The following is a 20,722-nucleotide window of genomic DNA, read 5'->3' as shown; positions in this document are numbered from 1 at the left end:
TTTAGTTTTAAAAAGGAAGTTAAGCTTATTTTCTGTGTAATGATGCTATTTACACTCAAAAAGCAACTTCCTGTGGACATTAAAGAATTAATGGTAAAGGCATTTAGAAAAGATACTCGGTTTTTGAAATATGTTATTTTTGCTGCAGGCAGAAGAATTCAGAAAGCATCTGAAAAAGTTAGCTTTGTTTCCTAAGGGAAACATTTTTCTGTGGCTTTCTGACTTATAGTCAGTCTTTTCTGCTAAAATATCAGTATTTCTTCAGGATAAAAATAGTCCCGTTCCAGCCAGCAAAATGCCATTTGGAACTGCAAATGACCACTGCCACAGAATATGTAAACCACTTATTACTAAGGCTTGAAACACAACAAGTAGTATAATTATCTATGAAAGTGTTATTTCCATACAGAAAGAAGTGGTCAGGAAAAGACAGCAAAAGTAAAAGGAAGCCAGCAGAGTGTAGCTTATTACACAGTGTACTACCTCCAGGAAAGAATATTTGGGAAAAAAAAATAATATATACAGACGATAATAGCAACATAGGAAGGAGAGTACAGGAAGAAAGAGAAACTAGCTTTTAAGGATTTGCCACAGGAGTAACAAAAGCAGATGTGTAGTTAAGTGGAGATTATTAAATTCCAATGGGACACTTGAAGCTCTTTGAAAAATTAATGAAAGGACAGAAAAGAACATCAGATTAAGACACAGAATTCCTCAAAACAGCAACAGGACACCATATAGTCAATTTGTAATTAGGGATTTTTGTTTTTGTTTCTGTTTTTAGCTTTTTCTTTAGTCTTTAAAAATAAATTTACCTAATATGTGTTTAAATAATTTCAAATAACTCCTTTCTGTGTTTAAATCCAAATTAAGGAACTGGTATTAGCTGCAGGAGAATTGCATGGGTCCAGGTGGACTGTAGTGACCACCTGGTCACTGGACATGTGCCCAGGACTGGACAGACTATTTCTGATTTCTATTGCCACCCATGCCTTTTCCACCTTGTAGAAAGCACAATTGGAGAGGGCTTACATAATTGGTAACCTAAAAAGAGGCAGTTGCTCACAGGCAAAAACACTAACAGCAGTAATAGAATTAGCCGTTAGGCTATAACTGATACTAGTGTCTTTAGGTATCTCTGTTTCACTGTGTTCCAAATGCTACCAGAAAATATTATCTCAGTACTTCCCAAACAATCCTTAATTAGTTTCAGCTTAAATTTATACAAAAGTAAACTGAGGCTTGTAGAAGTTAAATAATTTCTCAAGGTCCCACAGCTGATAAGTAGAAACCCTTGATCAATTTCAACTCTATGCTGAAAGATTTTAACCACTAAGGTATATTCCTTAAAAAAAAAAAAAATTTTGAAAGTATGTACTGGGCTCCAAGAAAAATAACTTTTCAATTCTTCCCTTTTTCATTGAGATCCTAAAATTCTTTAAACATTCATCATTAAATAGTAAAAGTATACAATTGTACAATACATTGTATTTAGCAATACAATGTTAAAAGGGATACTGTTGTATAAATTCCTAGCTCATGGACAATCTAGTTTGACATATTGATATATTTAAATGACCTTCCCTGAGTAATTCAGTCTCAACAATGCTTTCAATGAAAACTGGGTAACAATAAACTCAGGAAATGTTAATGGTTTGTAAATGTGTATTAATATTTCACTATGGTTAGTATTAATATACTTTATTAAAATAGAAGAATCTAAAAGAACTTGTAATTAAAAAATACTCATTTGGGTTTTTGGCCAACTCTTCCTTGATTCTTAACATTTTTACTGTAACAGTTGGGAAAAGTTCTCAGATACTCTGGTAACTGTTTTTATACTACTCTGTCATCTTTAATAACTGAGATCTTTGAGATACTCCACTTTGCTAAAGAAATCGACCAAAGGCAATTGGAATTTAAATATGCTGGTATTTCTCTTTTCCTTGAGCACTTACATGGTTCTGGAGAAATACCAAATTGAGTATGAATACACAGAGAATACAGAGAATTAGAACAAAGTAAAATACAGGATGTGAAACATCTGAAGTGAGACATCTGTGCTCAACAAAGATTTGTTGAATTGAAATATATCTCAGAATTGGAAGAGACCTCAGAAGACATTAATTAATCCAATTCTGTCCTATTTTATGAAAAGTATTTCAACACCAATGCGCAATATTTCAAGAGATCAGAAGATGATCTGTGAGTCAGAATAGAACTTTTAAAATTGCTTTCTTCTACTCCTCATTTTTCAACCTTCATAGCAAATCATCAGTTGTCATCTTTTTTTTTTTTTTTTTTTTTTTTTAATAATTGGGCTCTTGATTTATCCCCACAGGCAGAGCATTTTCTGTTTAGAAAGGCCTTTCCTGCTTTCTTTTTTCTCCTTGGGTCCCCTAAATATAACACATTAATACTACAGCTTCAAGAGATAATCTAAAAATAGTTCTATGGGGAAGGAGCTAGGAGCAGATAGACAGTTTATAAAAGGAAAACATATCTTTATTTTTTTTTCCTATCCCCAAAATATATATTGGGAATAATGTAAAATGGATACAATGAAATCAATGAGTAATCTATACCAGGTTACAGATTTAGCACATTAGCTAAGAAGTGGGACATACAGCACAAAAAATATTTTTTGAACACTAATTTACTGAAGAATAAGCTGCCATTCATTTAGTACTTAATTAAATGCCAGGCAGTGGACTCAATGCTTCAAAATGTTATCTTATTGAACTTTTGCTTAATCCCACGAAGTAGGTGTTATTTGCCCCATTATGTTGCCGAGAAAAATGAGAGAATTAGTGAGAAATATGCTTCAAACAAGAAGAGTTGTTTATCACAATTTTAAACATAAAAGTTATTCATTATAATTTCCCTTCATTTGGACCATATGTGATAGTGAAAGTGGTTACAGATGAAGTTTTCTTTGTGTTAAAAAAAAAACGAAAGAAATGGAGGAAAAAAATAAGGAAGGATTTAAGTTTTCTTAAATAGTGTGAACAGAATTTAAATCACTTGTGAAAATAATTTTAAATCCCTCATTCCTTTAACTGATAGAATAATTTGAAAGTAATCTAATAGATTTTTAGGAGTTCTGAAGATCTCTATTAGGCAACAGCATAAATGAAATTTGCGGTTGTAATTTGGATTATTATGTGATTTGGAAATAATCAAGGTGCATTTAGAAATATTTTGTAATTCATGATTTTCACTTGTTCTAGAATTAATTAGTTTCAATTGTTGAGGTTTTACTCTTCAGTAGTTATCAGCTAAAACTCTTCCTCTCTCATATTCAAACACACATATGCCCACATACATAGGCACACCCTAATTTTTCCATTTCCAGATTTTTAGTTCCCCATCAATGTTATATTATGCTACACACATTTTTTAGTTTATTAAAATGTCATCCAATAGCAACAGAAATGAGACAAATATAACATAGATCTTTTTTCTCACTTTAGTTACATAAAGCTAAACTTAACATTTTTCTTCTTTTATGTTTGTTGGATAATTAGAAAGACATTGTATAATAGATTAAGGGCCATATGTGAGTTTCATCTCCTTAGGCATATGCTAGAGCAGAAATAAATTGCTAAATATAACAAACTTCAAATTATTCCCATTAATATAGTACATTGAAATCTGATTTTATTTTTATTCTCAGGATTTTTGGAAGAAACAAAAGTGAACCCAGTTCTCCTGTATGTGTTTTCTGTGGCTAAAACAATATGTTCCCTTGGACTTGGGAGGATTGCTGTGTTGAAGCTGATAGTCCCCACATCAGTCACCAATACAACTTTGTTGTATTACTTATAAAATGTTCCAAGCAAACTTTCCAGGTATTGTCTTGACCCAATATTGCTAAAATATATAGCCCCACTTTCTATCACCTCTGCCCTTCTTTCCTAATTATATCATATCCACTTCCAAGACTCCATGGATGAGTCATTCCTTGAGTTTGATGTGACAATCCAGGATAAATGTGGCCCAGAGAGAAGGGGAAAGGGGAAAATGCATCTTTCCACTTTCTAGTATAATCTGTGTTGAATTCCCTCCAATTAGTTTATGGTTTTGTACATTTTCCACATCAACAGAGAACTGGGCTGGCTAAAGGTTTTCAGAGAGTCATGGAAAAAATAACTAGTTCCTGGGAAAAATTCAGACTTGTTTTTCAATGAACAGGAAAGATGGATGATCAGTTTAATGCAGACTGCAACATGTGAGAAACTCACGATCAGTCATTAGTGACATTCTCTCATGTCTACACAATTCTCAAAAACATACTTTTCCCTTTATACTTTTATTGAAATCTGGTTCTCCTGAGGGCTCAGCTTCTCCTGAAGTTCTCTCAAGCTGAGTCTATTGCCTTACTGCACTTCTGTATTACTGAGCCTGGCAGTGGAAGAGCTGTGTCCTCCTTGCTCCTAACGGCAGTCTTCAGGATGTAATTCTGTCCTTTCCAACAACCCATCCTCACTCTCAGCTGATGATGATGCTTCCCATTTCACAGAGAAGATGGAAGCAATTACAAGGGTGCTTATACATGCTCCCACTCACCTCATAACATGGCCACCAACATCCTGTCTTTCCAGTTGTGCTTGTAAAGGAATTCTCTGTGTTTTTATTTGAAACCACCCTCTTGTGGATTAGTCCAATCAGCATTATAACATGTGTTATTTCCCCCATTTCAGATATCAGCAAAAATAAACATCTCTTGGTGCCACATTTCTCTTCACAGCAAAATTCCTCAAAAGTCTGTTTGTTTATTGACTCCAGTTAATCTTTTAAATTCTTTTTTGAATCTATGAGCATGAGGATTTTTTCCCCATCACACTGCTAAAACCACTAAACAAAGTAAAAAAACAATTCCTATTTCTAAAGACAATGATCAATTTTCAAGTTTCATATTACTTGACCCATACAGAGCTGTAACATAGGAAAATTAAATAAATATATTTAATTGAGACACTTTCTTCATGTTGTTTTCAAGACAGTAATTCCTCCAAGTTTTCCTCCTACTTCATGGCTTTCTTCTTAGTCTCTTTTTTACTAGTTTTTCCTCATCTTTTTTGCTTCTAAATATTTGAGGTTTAGTGTTTAGGTTAATTCTATATACACAGGAACTCTCTTGGTAATACCCTCCAGTTTCAGGAGCTTAAATTATGTCTACATACTGATCACTCTCAAATGACACATACAGTTTCAACCTCTGCCCTGAATTCTAAATACCATTCATTGTCTGTTCTGCAATTCCATTTGGATGTCTAAAGTAATTTCAAACATACATGCCCAAAGTTTAACTCCCACTCTCTTCTCCCAGTGTTTCCCTTCTTGATAAGCATATTTCCTTCCTTTCCTTCCAGAAATCTTGGAATCATCTATGACTCCATTGTTTCCCATCAAACTTCCAATTCATTGGCAAATTCTGTTAGTTACCTTCAACACCCATCTAGTTATTTTATCCCAGTTGGTCTCTCTACTTCCTTTCTTCCAAAAGTAAATTTTTCGCCAACCAGCCAAAATGATCCTTTTACAAAATAAATGTCATGTCACATCTATGCCCAAAATCCACAGTATCTTCTCATCTCACTCAGATTCCTTAAAACCATTGACAGGGATGCACATGATCCACGCTTTCACTAAATTGTTGGTCACATTTCCTACTGTCTCATTCTTACTCATTCTGCTTGAAGTACACTAACCTCTTTGCCTTTCTCAAACATGCTGCGCTTGCTACAGCTTTACTCAATCTGTACTTGAAATTTTAACTGCTTGGAACACTCTTCTCCCAGAAATCCATATGGGTCACTGTCTCACCTCCTTCCTGTCTTTGCTCAAGTATCACATTTACTGTGAAGCCTATTTTGATGATTTGCCCTCCACCCTACAAGACACTGCCTCCTACTCTTTTATGCTTTGTTTTCCCCTCCATATAATGTATTACCATCTAACATACCATACATTGTGCTTGCTTATTTGTTCATTGTTTGTTTTTAATTAGGTCATAAACTCCCTAAGCTCAGAGATTTTTGTCTTCTTGTTCACTGCTATTAACTCTAGATTCTAGATATCACTGGGTATGTGCAGACATTCTAAAAATATATCGGAAATCTTTAACCATATGTCCTTCATAATGTAGATTTCATGTAAGCAGTGACTGGCTCCAGCCTTCCATAGCTCACCCTTGTCATCTTGTTATTTTTTTCTGTGATATGTCAACACATTATATGTGATTTGAATTTTTGGGCCCCAATTTTCATATTATGATGGTTGTTTATTGTATTTTTTTGAATGAACAGAAGTAATAAAAGAAGTAAGTGAGGAAGGAAGGAAGGAAAAAAGAAAGGAAAAAAGAAAAATAAAGAAAAAAGAAATGCCTCTTACTCCTAGATATATATAATTTGAATCATAAAAAAAAATGATTAAAAAATTTGAAATCAACATTCAGTCTGACTAAAAGTTTTAGGTGATGCCAAATTTATCCCAATTTAACCAAGCCAGAATCATCTTGTAACAGATGAAAATATAGAACATCCTTTATTTGGAATAAACCACTCCAACAACAGACTTATTATCAAAGAATTTAAAATAATTTTGATACTTGAGTAACAATAATAATTTTCATGTATGGTGGTGGTGATGCCATCCACAATTCAAAGAATCATCATTCAATACTTGTCTTAGTTTACCAGACTGCTATGACAAATACCACACAATGGATTGGCTTAAATAACAGGAATTTATTGGCTCATTGTTTCAGAAGCTAGAAGGCCTGCTTCATCTCAGGGCTGGCAGTGTTCTGGCTGGATAGCTATCCTTGAGTTCCTTGGCTTTCCCAACACATGATGATATCTTCTCTTTTCTCTTCTGGTTTTATTGATTTCCAGCTTCTGGCTCCTTGCAATGGCTTTCTCCATAACTATGCCTGAATTTCTTCTGTTTTTAAAGGACCCCGATAATCTGAATTAAGCTCCACATATATACACACTCTGGGCCACATCTCAACTAAAATAACATCTCCAAGAGATCCTATTTACAATGGGTTCACAACCAAAGGAATGAGGATGAAGATCAAGAACATGTCTAAATTGTGGTACATAAATCAATCTACCACACTACTGTCATGGGGCCGTATCAGCCATGATATGGATAAGGTAGAGAACTTAATTTCTGTGATATCATGGAGATCATGGAGTAAGATGTGTTGTGATTCTTCTCGTTATTTTATGTTTTGGTAATTAAAATAGGTAGATGGTCACAAAGCTAGATAGCTAGGTAAATAGAGATAGACAGATACAGAGATAGATACATTTTTTTATATCTATACACTGTTTTGTGTTTTGTTTGTTTATTTTATCATTGTGCTGTTTGTGATTAAGATAAAAAGTGTCAGATATATTTTAAATCTAGTAAAGATGAACTCTTGGACCTTTTGAATAATCATTTTTCTACTGCTTTAATGCCATGAAGCATTCTCTCTTTTTCCCATTTGCGTCGGTTCCTCCTGATTCCAACATAATTAGGAGTCAAAGAACACAATTCACATACAGGAGCTCTCCAGTTCCTCAATGCTTTTTATGTCTCTGTGACTCCATATATGTTCTTACCTTTTAATGGAATCCCTCCTTTTCCCCTCATTTTCTTCCTTTATGCATCACCTCCTCTAGGAAAATTGCCCTCATTCCCCCCATTCTGTTATTGACAACCATTTCCCATGCTCTTCTTGTGTCCTTTATGACAAGTCTCTGCTATTGAACATATAGTCCTATGATTATTAATAGATAGATCCTCCAATGTAAAATATTAAGGGCTTTTTGGGGGCAATAATTATACCTTTTTAAAACTCTTTTACCTCAAGCTCCTAGACTACTGCCAAGCATGAGTATTCATTGAAAAAATGATTGTAATACGTATGCCAATGGCCTATTCTATCACATGATATAATCAAGATTATGGAGAATAATTTATTTCTGGACTAAGAATTCATATTACAAGTTTTCTTGAAGCTAAGACAAATCTCAATTATTTAAAATTAAATAAACAAACTTAACACAAAAGATTTTCTCAATTGTATATAAATGGGGGAATCCTTATTATATTTTGTGGAATGCCCCTAAGCAATCATCAAAAATTTGACTGTGTCCTTATTGTGTAACATATGCTGATTCTCTAAAGAAATTGCTTTGATCTTAAGATTTGCCAATACTTTGGTTAATCAAATTTTGACTGATGAAGAAGAGGAAAAGGAAGAGGAAGAGGAGGAGGAGGAAGAGGTGGGGGAGGTGGAAGTAGGAGAAAAAGGAGAAGGTAAAGAAGAAGGCAGAGGAGGAGAAGGAAGAAGTAGGAAGAGGATAAGAAAGAGGATTAGGAGGAGGAGATGAGTCATTTTACTGAATCACAGGTAGCCCATTTATAAGTATTTTCACTGACATAGAAGGTAGTGAGCAAAGCCATATAAAGAGTTTGGCAAGTGCTTTTAAAAGTTTTATGCTGACAAAGAAATTAAATAAAATTTATTTTGCTCTTAACAGACTGAGGGTAAGACTCTATAGGCAGATTTTACCTAACAAAAAAGACTCACTTTGTATCTTAGAAACATCAACAATGGAAAATAAAAAACTTATCATGTAATTCAATTAGAGTCTTCTTCAATAATCAATTCTCATTTCTATATTAGAGAATTTCTTTCATAAATATTAGACCTCACTCTGTAATTTCATGTCCAGGGTCTCTCTAACCTTAATAGCCACAGCTCTAGACTATAGTGATACTTAGCTGATTCACATTTGTTTTTACACATTCATTAATATCATGCAGGCCAATGTATTAATTTATCATTGCTATGGAAAAACTTGCCACAAATTTAGATACTTAAGCACAAATTTATTGTCTTACAGTTTCATCAGGCAGATGTACGGAATGAGTCTCAAGAAGCTTAGGTCAAGATGTTGGTAGGGTTTTGTTTCTTCCTGGAAGCTCTAGGGGACAATTTGTTTTCTTGGCTATCCATCTCTAGAGGCTGCCCACATTCCTTGACTGTTGCCCTGTTTTCCATCTTCAAAATGCATCATTTCAATATCTGCTTACGTTATAACTTCTTTTTCTGATTCTGAGCCTCCTACTGTACTCATATAAGGACCATCGTGATTATATCAGGCCAACCAAGATAATCCAGATCATCTTCCCAACTCAAGATCCTTAATTTGGTCATATCTGCAAAGTGCTTTTGGCCAAGTAAGGTAACAGTAACATTTTCACAGATTCTAAGGATTAGGATATGGACATCTCTGTAGGCCCATTATTCTGTCAACCAGAGTCAATATAATTTTTTTTCTTATGATTTTAACAAAAGAAAGAACCTTAAATCAGTAATTGGAAATATCACCGAAAGTTATATCTCAATTTATAACAAAACCTTCTAGTAATTATTTTTGATGAAAATTGGATCTTATCTCTTGAATACTATCCTGCTCTGCAATATGAGAAACATGTGGATGGATGTTAGATAACCATGCATCAGTTATGTTATAGAGAAAATTCCTGCCTTTTACGCAGAATTGAAATAGATGACCTTTCTATCTCCCTATAAGTCTAAGAGTCTCTTTTGCTTTGACTATCATAGCATAACGATTGAAAAAGCAATGAGGTTCACTCATTTACCTTTCATTTAAATTTTCAAAAGCTCCTGAAAGAGGACACAAATAGATACCAAACATTCTCTAATTCTTGAGATTTGAAAATAAGCTTATGTGTTTTACATTTATCTTTTGTGAGATTATATATATAACCAAATGGCTATGATTTTCTCAGTAACATTAACTTTGATTTTTGGCAGTTAAGTAAAAGAAGCCTATGTTTTATCTACTATTTTTACAATTTAAGAGACTATGAGTAGAAGAAAGGAGGGTGAAAGGATGATGAATTACATTTTTGAGAGATTCATATGTCCCATTGTAGACCACCAAAACCAAGAACATTTGTTTCGACATCCTCATTTTATACATGAAGATATGGAAACCAATAAAACTTAATGAATATCCCCAGGTCATACAACTAGATAGTTGCAGAGCTGAAATTAGGTCCAGATTTCCTAACTCCTAGTTTAGTACCCTGTCCACAATACAATGAACTTTCCAATTTGATAATTAGTGTATGATTAGCTATCATTTGGTATAGTGTCTCTCTTCTTTTATCTTCATTTTATATTGTATTAATATTATTTAGCTTGAGTCCTTTGAGAGGGTAATAAGGTGACTTTTATTTATATATAATATTTATAATAATCATAGAAATGATTATTCACAAATGGATAAACTGCAAGGGTTCTATTGCCTCTGTATCTGAAAACTTAAGATTCTTAAGTTTGCCTTTTCTTTCTATTTCCTCTTATTAAAAAATATTAAAGATTAGATGAGCTAAGGAGATCCTGTTCCAAAGCAAATGCAATAGGTTAGCAATAATAGAAGGGTAACCACATCTCAAATTAATGAATGTAATAATTCTGTGTGTGTGTAAGTGCATTGGTAAGAGACAACAAACTTTAACTGAAATATTTAAATACGCAATTAGCAGACCTATACATAGTCTATAATAGCTTCAAACCATCCCTGCTATATAAACAAATACCTTCTCTTCTTCTTTTAACTATATTTATTGTGTTCACCTCCATGCTACATGTAAACTCCTTTATAATTTCATTTATCAATTCCTAAATTTGTATTCCATTATTTGTTTTGAGACAAATATTTAGGGTTGGAATCTATTCTTTCTTTGATTGAAAGGGAAATGATGACTTTTGGCACCAATGAGATGACACCATAAGTAAATTATTGGTTCACTCCATTCACTTGATTCTTTATCTCAAAAAGTTTCTGCCTAGTTTTGAGGCATTATATTACAACAGCTATCTCTTTGGCACAAGCTTCATAACTCTATAAACATTTCCTCTTGTTTATCCCTGGAGGGCTTTAAGGTATACAGCTATCAAACTAAAGTGATTTTATTCTCTGCCTTTGTCTAGCAATCAACTTGTTGTGAAGTATAGAATATATCTGTAGCACTGTATGAAAAATAAAGAGTAAGTATAATAAAAAGTTGCTAGCGGGTCTTGAGCCAGACAATATTTCAGTTTGTTTTATGTTACAATGACATGCACTATAATGTTAGTCACGGTGCCACAAAACATGAGCAAGGGTAAAAGTACTTACCTTTAGTACTAATTCCAGATAAACAATTCCCTCAGCAACCATAGGCATAGAAGACATAATTCCCAAAAGTGATGGCACTTTTTATAAAGCAATATTTCAGCAGTGATATTTTGGTGCCAGTGAATCAACATTTCCAATGCAAATTCTCTGAAGAAATCCTGCCATCTGGAATTCATCCCTTTAGTAATACTATCTAAATCAACCTGGGATAATGCTTCTTAAACACCTCAACTAAGTTAGAAAAATAGAAAGGAATGTCTATTCAATTTATGCCTTCCCTTTAGTAGCTGTCTATTTGTGCTCTTTAACAATGTTATTACTGACACTTCTTTTCAAAGCATTTTAACCTATACAGTTAATCATGAATATTTTAAATTTCTGATCATATTTGGAAGTTACTATTAAGAAAAATCTAACCCCACTTAATATATACTTACTTGTAATCATTAGTAACCATAATTTGGTATGGTGGCACTATGCTCATATATTACTATAGTACACACATGGAGCCAGTATTTCTTTTCCTTCAATTGAACCACTACAAAAATATATAACTAGGATAATATTTCAAAATAGTATTTTAGATTCTTAAAAATGATTATCACAGTCCCCTGAAAGATACAGAGTAGAGAATATATCGATTTATTAAATAAGGCTAAAGCATTACATTAAACACAGTTAAAATAATAAATACACTTTAATACAATGTTTAAAATTATAAACCAATGCAAATGAAGTGGACAGTTATGCAAACACCAAGGAATAAGAGGTGTACTAACTTTGCAGCTGAGTGTCATGAAACACAGCAAATGATTTCCAAGAGTATTAAGGTTGTAGCGTCCCAGAGAGTCACACCAGTCAAAAACAGCAATAAGGAGGGGGATTAATCAGCAATTTAAAAAGACCTAAACTTGCAGTATTTTCAAAGTAAATAATCTGATACCTTTAAGCCCTTGAACACAAAGTTTTTAAAGTCAACCTTATTTCTCTTCCCCCAGTATCTTGTCTGATGGAAGCATGGACCAAAGAAAAACAAAAAAACAAAAAACAAACAAACAAAAAAACCCCAACAACAAAAATAAACCACAGATTATATTCATGCATATTCATGCATCATTTAACCCAAGGATGAAATTTTTTAGGTGTTTCTTGACTTATTTGTTCTCAATGTATTAGTTTGCTCATTCAACAAATACTTATTAAATATCTTATCTGAATAAGGCACTATGCTAGTTACTAGGTAGGAAAGGGTAAGATAATGACCGAGACATAAAGCATGTCCTAAGCTCCCTTGTAGTTTACCAGGGGAGATAAAATAAAATAAACAATTATAATTTAAAAAATAAAAGTGGTAAGCATAATAACAGAGTGACTGGAAATGAGACTGACTGTGAATTTCTGGATGAAAAAATCCAATTTAACCTGTGTTTATTGAACACCTATCCTGTGTCAGACAGTGCCAGTGGCTATAGATGCAAAGGTAAATACAGCCTGGTTCCTTCCTCATAGAGGGTCTTGGTTTTTCAGGATTACCTCCTCTTGGGGTGAAAGGAGTATCTGAGAAGGCTTTATGGAAGAAGCGAAATTTGGGTTGCATCTCAAAATACAGATAGGATTTGGACATACAGTGTAGAGGGAAAGTACTCTCCAGGAAAAGGCAAAAGCATGAACACAACAGCACCTGCAAACTTTTCTCTGAACTTATTTTTATTCTTCTGAGGGCTTGGTATGAGAACAATGGAAGGCATAGCCCTGTGCTATGTGCTACACAACACCTCATTTTTAAAACAAAAAAGATAAATGTTCTTAGAAAACTACTTTTTTTTTAATTACTTCAACATCACTTTTGAGCATTTATTAGTGCCATTCAAATTACCTGGTCCTATGGGACAGAGTTGCTCTTATGTTGCTCCTATATCTTGGCCCTCCCAAAGGGTTTGCAACCTCTTATAGCAAGTAACAGAGGAAAATTAAACCTCATTACGGTATAGTGTGCAAGTGTTTTTGAAATAACACGCTTCTTTAAAATTAATTGCTCATAAGGATGGTCTATAGTAAATATTCTATTAGTTGCTTTCATGTATTTTTAACTCTTTGTATTAACTACATGGGTTGAATTGAGAAAATAATCAATTCATGAGTTACTAAAGTGAACTTTCTTTTGGATGAGCAACATCAGAGGAAATGTTATTATGGTGGCTAATTGGGGGACCAATATCTTTCCAAGGACTTTGTAGAAGTCTCTCTAGAGAAGCGCAGAAGACGGACAAGCAGAGGGATGGAGAGAGCAATCCGCGAGCAAAAACAAGAAAAATAATGTTCCTGAAGTGGTTGTTTCTCCATGGCTCTTTGCCCTGAACATTTTAAATTTGAGTGACTCCAGGAAATCCCTTTCCTCACCTTCTTTCTTGAATATTATTCTTGAATTTTAGAGAAGATTTAAGCTACTTTGTCACTGGCATACTTTTTGCAAAGTACTTTTTAGGTTTGTAGGTTGGTCAAAAAAAGCAATTTTATCTCATGGAAAATTCTTTAAATATATCCATCCTCTCTGTGATCTCCTCTCCATGATTAGTTTAAAAGCTTTTTTCTTGATCTGATTTGGCTCTGCTATTATGGAACCACTCTTCATGTCTTGTATTTTTTCCTAAGAAACTTATAATAGATACATTTTTGGATTCAAGTATGATGTAAGTTTGTAAGGTGACAAGTTAAAATTAGAGCTCTGACCAAAAATATAGAGTGATTCTTTGAAGCCATGCTGTTAACTTTTATAGCACTCACTTTTCCAAAAACTGAGAAGAGGAAACAGCAAGATTGAAAGTGTAAGAGAGTCTCTTTTTACAATTTTGAGTTCTTAATCTATAGTGCACTTACAGGATTTAGATTTGGGTATGGGTTTATTTATGTAAATGGTTTATTTTCATAGAACCTTATGGTTTTAAATGTATTTTTACATAAATTATATTATTTGATATCGTAAATAATAAAGTTCTATTGCCATTACATCTATTCCATATTTGTGAAACCTGAACTTCAAAGAAGTTAAAACTTCATGAAAACTTTCACAGTTAGGACTTAAAAACAGTTGTCATGATTTCAGGCCTGGTGTTTTTTATACACTGTTATTAGCATGGGAAAACAATTTTAAAAATAGTATTTGAAAAAACTGTCAGGATAATGTTAGCATCCTAAAAAAAAAAATAGTTTTTAATTGGTAAATAGCATAGACTGAATAAATTGATGACCAGCTTTAGGTGGACTAAAAATTTCAAGGACCACCATTTCAGCACCATATTTTAGTTTGAATCTGAATCCTAAGGCAGTGAATGCTTAAACAGACTTAAATGCCACCTCAATACTTCAATGACGTAGGAAAATAATTTTGTACACATGCACACGTATACATTTTGGCAAATGCACAGATATTCCAACGACTGAGTGTAAACTTGCCTAACCTACTGAAACAACTGTCTAGCTTTTTATATCTTTTTTCTTAATTTCACTCTTTGCCAATTAAGTTCTTAAAAAAGTAAAATGATCAATAATTACTACTTAAGTAAATCAAGTGCCAAGTCTTGTCTTTTAAACTACATACAGCTTTATCCAATCACATTTTTTCCCTTTATGCATTTTCTTAGTACAAAAATTGAAGTTTTTCTAATAATTGCCAGTGTAAAATCTTTAAGGATGTATCTGCCTTCTGAATAGGAGACTCAGCAAAAGAAGATGCCATAACTTTTACAAGTAGCCCCCTCAATTACATTCCATACTGCTTCGGCATACATGGCAAGTCCTTTGATGTAGGAAAATAATTTTTCATTTCATTTTTCACTAGAGAACTTTTTGTTAAATAAAAGACTCGCAGCTGAAGTAGGTACAATGTTGGTTTCCAGTCTCACTAGATTGAAAAACAGTCTCTTAAGAGAAGTAGATATTGATACGTGAGCCGATAGAAGCCTGAACACGGACCACGTGTGTAGAGATTAGAAAGGAGGAGAGGGTGATGCAGCATGGAATAGAGAAGTGAAGAGAAGGCTCTGAATGCCAAACACAGAAGATGAAAATTTTGTGAGATTACCTAGGAGGTTCACCCCCAGATCTCATAGAGTTAATGATCTTATAAACTAGACCTTACAAAAGTATTTACCGATTTTTCTGAAAGATCAGATTATTAAATAAAACCAATCCAGAGTTTAAAAAAAGAAGTTTAACTCCTCTGTCCCCCTCATTTTACAGGTGAGGATGTTGAAATCAATAGAGGTTAAACAGCTTCCCCAAAGTCATGTTTCTGTATATTGTCAGTGGCAAAGTAGGGACTAGAAATGAGGGGCCTTGATTGCTGTGTTCTGGGCTTCTCACTTGTCTGCTTCCACTCCCAACAGAGCCCTGATCATCACAACAGTCTCTCTGTAAAGAGGACAGCCTCAGAGTAGCAGGGAATAAGAATTTTTAAAAAGAAATGAAGGAAAGCAGCACCATTTTAATCTTTTCAAGTTCCCAAGAAAAAGTGAAAGTATTTACTTTCTCCAAATTAAAATTTAATTGGGTAAAAGAATATGAGTTAAATAAGAGTAGGAAGCTATTTGCTCTTTCAAAATAGATGGGCTGCCTTGAACTTTTCAGTTTTTACTGTATCGGAGTTCATTGGCACATAATTACAGGTCCTTGCAAATGCCATCAGATCCAAATTTTCTATTCCAACTTGAAGTAGTCCTGTTATGTGCTGGAGACACAGGAGGAGATAGGTTTTTAAGGTGGTTTTTAAGGCAAATTGACAGTGATAATTTATTGTTGCTGTTGTTTCTACTTTTTTCTCAATTTCATTTAAAAATGGTAAGAATAAGAACTTTATCTAGATTAATGTAGAAATGTTACCTGTAGGCAATTTAAGTCTTTGAATATTTTCTTTAACAAAATCAAAACTTGGGTGCACTTATATATGGTATATATATATTATGAAACATTTGAGAGAACAATTACTGAAATTCTCTGAGTTCCCATTGTGTTTGTATTGCTTTAAAGCAAACGTCCTATTTAGGGCAAGAGTTTTAATTGTTAGGATTGTTCTGGACAGAGATAAGAGTTTGATGTTGGTGATTATTGCTGACTCATTGTTATATTTGGTGTCTGTACTGGGAGCAATTTTCTTCATATGTTTTTAGGTAAGAAGATAGTGGATGTGTGGTCAACCTAAGCATGAGTTCCCTACCAGAACATTTTGCAGTATATTTATCATAGAGGTATGACTGTTTGAAAGTTCAGCAGTCACTGCAATGTGTGGATATGCCCAAGTAACCTCTTTTAAACTGTTTTCCAGTGACTGACTCTAGTGTAAAAGTTCTGTTTGAAACCTACACAACCATATTTATATCCTCCTTTCTTCATGGGTCAGAATAGCAGAGCAGAGGAAATCATGGTTCTGATTCACAGGGATTTTGTTAATAATGTTCAAATAACAGTCTGCTTAAATCTTCTTGTAAAAGAAAAATAAGTCCACTCTTTGTCTACCAAGGTCGTTACTGAACTCGATGCCTTCAGTTTAAAAGCACAGAGATGCCATCTAGCAGCCACCCTCAGGAATTTCCAACACAGAAACAATCTTTTCTCTATGAAACTGAAAAATAATTGAATTCCTGCAAGCCTTTCAGTTTTTTTTTAAATTTACTTATTGAAAGATAATTTAGCATATTAACTCTATTTAAACACTCCAGTACGAATAAAAGTAATTGATACCTTTTAAGATAGGCAAAATGATATACTCATGAGTCTTTGAAATAGAATTGGAAACTTGTTAATTAGACTTTAATTAAGAAAACATAATTCTAGTAATTTTCCTGGGAGGAAAATTGACAGTGTATGTAAAAACACAAATAATTAATTAGTTGTGAATTGTCTTCTTTTGCTGAAGGAATATACTAAAATTGCCAATTTTCTAATATAATTTGCAAGAGAAAAGAAAGTAAGTGCATGCTGCAAATTCATACTATGAACATAGAAACTTGGGGTTTTGCTTGAATTTAAAAGTGAAACTGATTTTCAAGTAACTTATCTTACCATAAGATGGTGATACGTAAGCATTTTATAAAAGACCATATAAGATCTATAAGCTTCAACCATAGAAAAAATGTCATAAACATAGACATCATATGGTCTTCCATGAAGTGGCATTAGCACTATTGTTAGAAAGCCTTTTTGTTTTCAGGTAAAATAACACTCAAGAAGCATTTAGATCTCCAGTACTTGATATATTGACAATTCTATATCTATGAAAAAATCTATTCACTTTCAAGAGCTCTGCTGTTTAGCTAATTTGTATGTCTCCATCTGTGCTTATACAAAAGTTTGCTATGGAATTAAAGTTCAATAATATAGAAGACTATTTAAAGATAAATGACTTTATTTGAAAACATAATTGTGAAATATATCAGTCCTAAAATAAAATTTATTTAGAATTTCTGCACACTTAAGTTTCATTACATAAATTATTACTTATATATTCAATAATTTTGGCCTTTTTGGTACCATAATATTGGGTTTTAAATTTCAGTTTCACAAGGCATAATTTACATGATTAAGGCTGATTTTATTATCTAAATCCTTAAGTAATTAGTAACATAATAAGAATATGAGAAAATTCCTAATCTGTAACTTAATTGACAATTATTTTCTGAACACAATAGTGCCCTTTGAGATTTGAGGTGGGGGGGGGATGCTATAGCTTGATGATGAGCGATAATTTGATAAAACATGCAAATGTAGCTTCTATTCATCTGTTCTAAAGCAATATTTTGCCTACAAGTCCAAAAATCTTTTACAACATTAAAATTACTTCCTATGAACATTTTAATATTCACTATAATGGCAAGTGTAGTGTAGAACAAAGTACCATCTTCTGTTTTTTTCACACTATATTGTAGTCTCTAGAAGCTGAGAAGGACAGTTTGAAAAGTTAATGTATGCCTTTCCTTCTGTGTAGTTTTCAGCTCAGTGGTACCCAAAAGCCACAGTTAAGTCTGAAGGAAAGTTTTATATCATTGAATGTACAGAGATAAACTCAGCAAACCTAAAAGAGATCATATTGACCAAAAATGAGTTGTTTGTGAGAATTATCACTAAATTTAACAGATAATCTACTTCATTTATATACAGTAAGCATGGGGTACAAACAGTGAAGATATTTATGCATTAAAGATAGCAGATAAATCAAATTACATATGCAACTGTTAGCAAAATCCTACATTTCTGAACCCACTTTAAAGAATGCCTTAAATGAAACTTACTTTCAGTCAAATGGATTTTCTGCAGTAGCCCAATAATTAACTTTACTTTCTAAAAATGTTTTACCATTAATATTGCAAATGAGATATATAATTTAAAGTGCTCAGAAGTTTTAATCAATATCACATAATAGGAGTGGCAGGGGAATATGTCAGTACAGATGCAGAGACAAAACAGTATAATGATTGTAAAATTATACAGGTAAAATCAACTCTTTTACCTAAGTGTAACATGCTTTAATGCTACCACTTAGTATGTAAATATGCCATTAAGATGGCACACACACCGTGTGAAGCTTTAATAGTGACAGTGTTGGTACCCATAGCTTTAAAATGAAATTATTTTATTCTCATCAAATCTCCCTAAATGTGCAAAGTGTACAGGAATAATTTCATGATATAATTCTAAGTTTTCACTGTGTACTGTTAGGCCTAGAAATATTCAGTCAACCACAGTATTAGATTATGCTTGGTTAAGTCATATTTCTATTGAATTATCAAAGGAAACAATTTCTCTAAACTACATGGATGATGTAAAGCTTTAAAAATAATTTAACAATATTCCAACATCCAGCTTTGTATGTTTATTATAACATGGTGTTATTTTTCCTGTAGTGTAAAATTGTTCTTGACCATTTAAATAAGTAAAATAATACATTTTTTTCTCTCACTCCTTTTACTGAGATGCCTGTTCTCTTACTCCAGATAATTACAATTTTCTTAGAATGCTGAAACTCTCAAACTACCTCACTCCATCAAGATTATTCTCAAAAAGAAAAATGTTTCCCCACATATCCTTTTTATCAAAAGAGCTTAACATTCACTTTAATTGACTGTAGTGGATAATTTTCAGAGTTCAACAGCTGTGAGACAACTCATCCTTTTGCCCTCCTTAGTTTGATAGGATTCTCACTTCCTGTTTCTTAAAACTGGTAATCAGAACTTACTTAGTGTCCCCTAATTTCCTTGATGAAAAGAAAGAAGCAAAAAACACAAGCTCTTTTCATTAATCGCCTGTAAGCCTGGCAGAGAATATAGCTCTGCTGTTCTGCCCTGTGTGTTATAAGCAGCTTCCCCCCAAAGTGTTTTGAACACAAACTGCAGCACGTTTGCGATGTATTATTGACCAAGACAGCATGAAAACGCTTCCCTGCTTCCAACAAAGAAACAGGCCACCATCTCCTAATACATGTTTACAAATTGCATTGTTTCAACAGCAAACTCCTTTGCATTACCCATCCGACTTTAGAAGAGCGTATAAAACAGTTGGACACGGAAAAAGCTAAATTCCCCCGAGAGCCGCATTGCTCACTGCCCATGCACATTCAATTCACTCTCGATTCCTCCCCGCTCTTACCAGGACTCTACCTTGAGGAGCTATTCCTTCAGTTGTTCACCTTGTTATTTTTCAAGCAGTGGGAATATACCAGGCACCACAAGGTAGCTGGGAGAGCTTGTCTCCCTTGCCGTTTTGGCATATTTATTCAAAATTTTGATCGTTTTGTTATAGATTGCACATTTATTTCAAACAAGAGTTAAATTATTGTCCATACCTTGGAAGGATCTAATGCAGCAAGCAAAGACAGCAGCAGGAGGTTGAGAAGGTTGGACGTCGCCTGCATTCTGATCTGGGGTTTTGCCCTTCTTTACTCTCTTTTATGTAGCCACTCCGCTCTCACTGCAGAGACCTTTCTCTTTTTAGTTGCACTTTCTGCCTGCCAGTCAGGGGGAGCAGAGTGGAGACAGAGGCGGTGGCAGCAGCAGTAGCAGCAACAGCAGCAGCGGCAGCAATAGCAGTAGCAGCGGCAGCAGCGGCAGCCGCCCTGGGGGGCGATCATTCCGCAGGCATTCTCGGAGCTGGAGTCGGGGAGCTGAGGAGAGTGGGTTGGGCTGCAGTGGGCGCTGACCGAGGTACTGAAACGCCTCCAACCTGCGCACCCCAGTCTACCCTCTGCACGTTGCTTTCCAGCCAGCCCACCTCAAAAGTTTTGACCCCCTCCCGCCACGAAAAGAGAGAGAGTGAGACAGAGAGACGGAGACAGAGAGAGAGAGAGAGAGAGAGAGAGAGAGAGAGAGAGAGAGAGAGAGAGAGAGAGCGAGCGAGAGAGACAGACAGACAGACAGAGAGAAGAGGGAGAGAGAAGAGGAAGAGAGAAGAGGGAGAGAAAGAGAAAGGGAGTAACTGCTGAGAGAAGTGTAGCGACCTGGGCAACGGATATGACA

At 34.1% G+C, this 20,722-nt stretch overlaps 1 protein-coding gene across 1 annotated transcript in view; it reads right to left on the bottom strand.

The window, feature by feature from the left end:
• Positions 1-20,486, bottom strand: part of OLFM3 (olfactomedin 3) — a 182,144-nt gene extending 161,658 nt beyond the window's left edge. The window contains exon 1 of the mRNA XM_037826516.1: positions 20,053-20,486. Coding sequence (XP_037682444.1) covers positions 20,053-20,121 — 69 coding nt within the window. The 5' untranslated portion in view covers positions 20,122-20,486. The remainder of the gene's footprint in view (positions 1-20,052) is intronic.
• Between the last annotated feature and the right edge of the window lie 236 nt (positions 20,487-20,722).

Source organism: Choloepus didactylus, chromosome 2 (assembly GCF_015220235.1).
Source record: "Choloepus didactylus isolate mChoDid1 chromosome 2, mChoDid1.pri, whole genome shotgun sequence".
In the NCBI taxonomy this organism is placed as follows: domain Eukaryota; kingdom Metazoa; phylum Chordata; class Mammalia; order Pilosa; family Megalonychidae; genus Choloepus; species Choloepus didactylus.
Note: the sequence above shows the minus strand (reverse complement) of the source record. Positions and strands in the feature narration are given on the sequence as shown.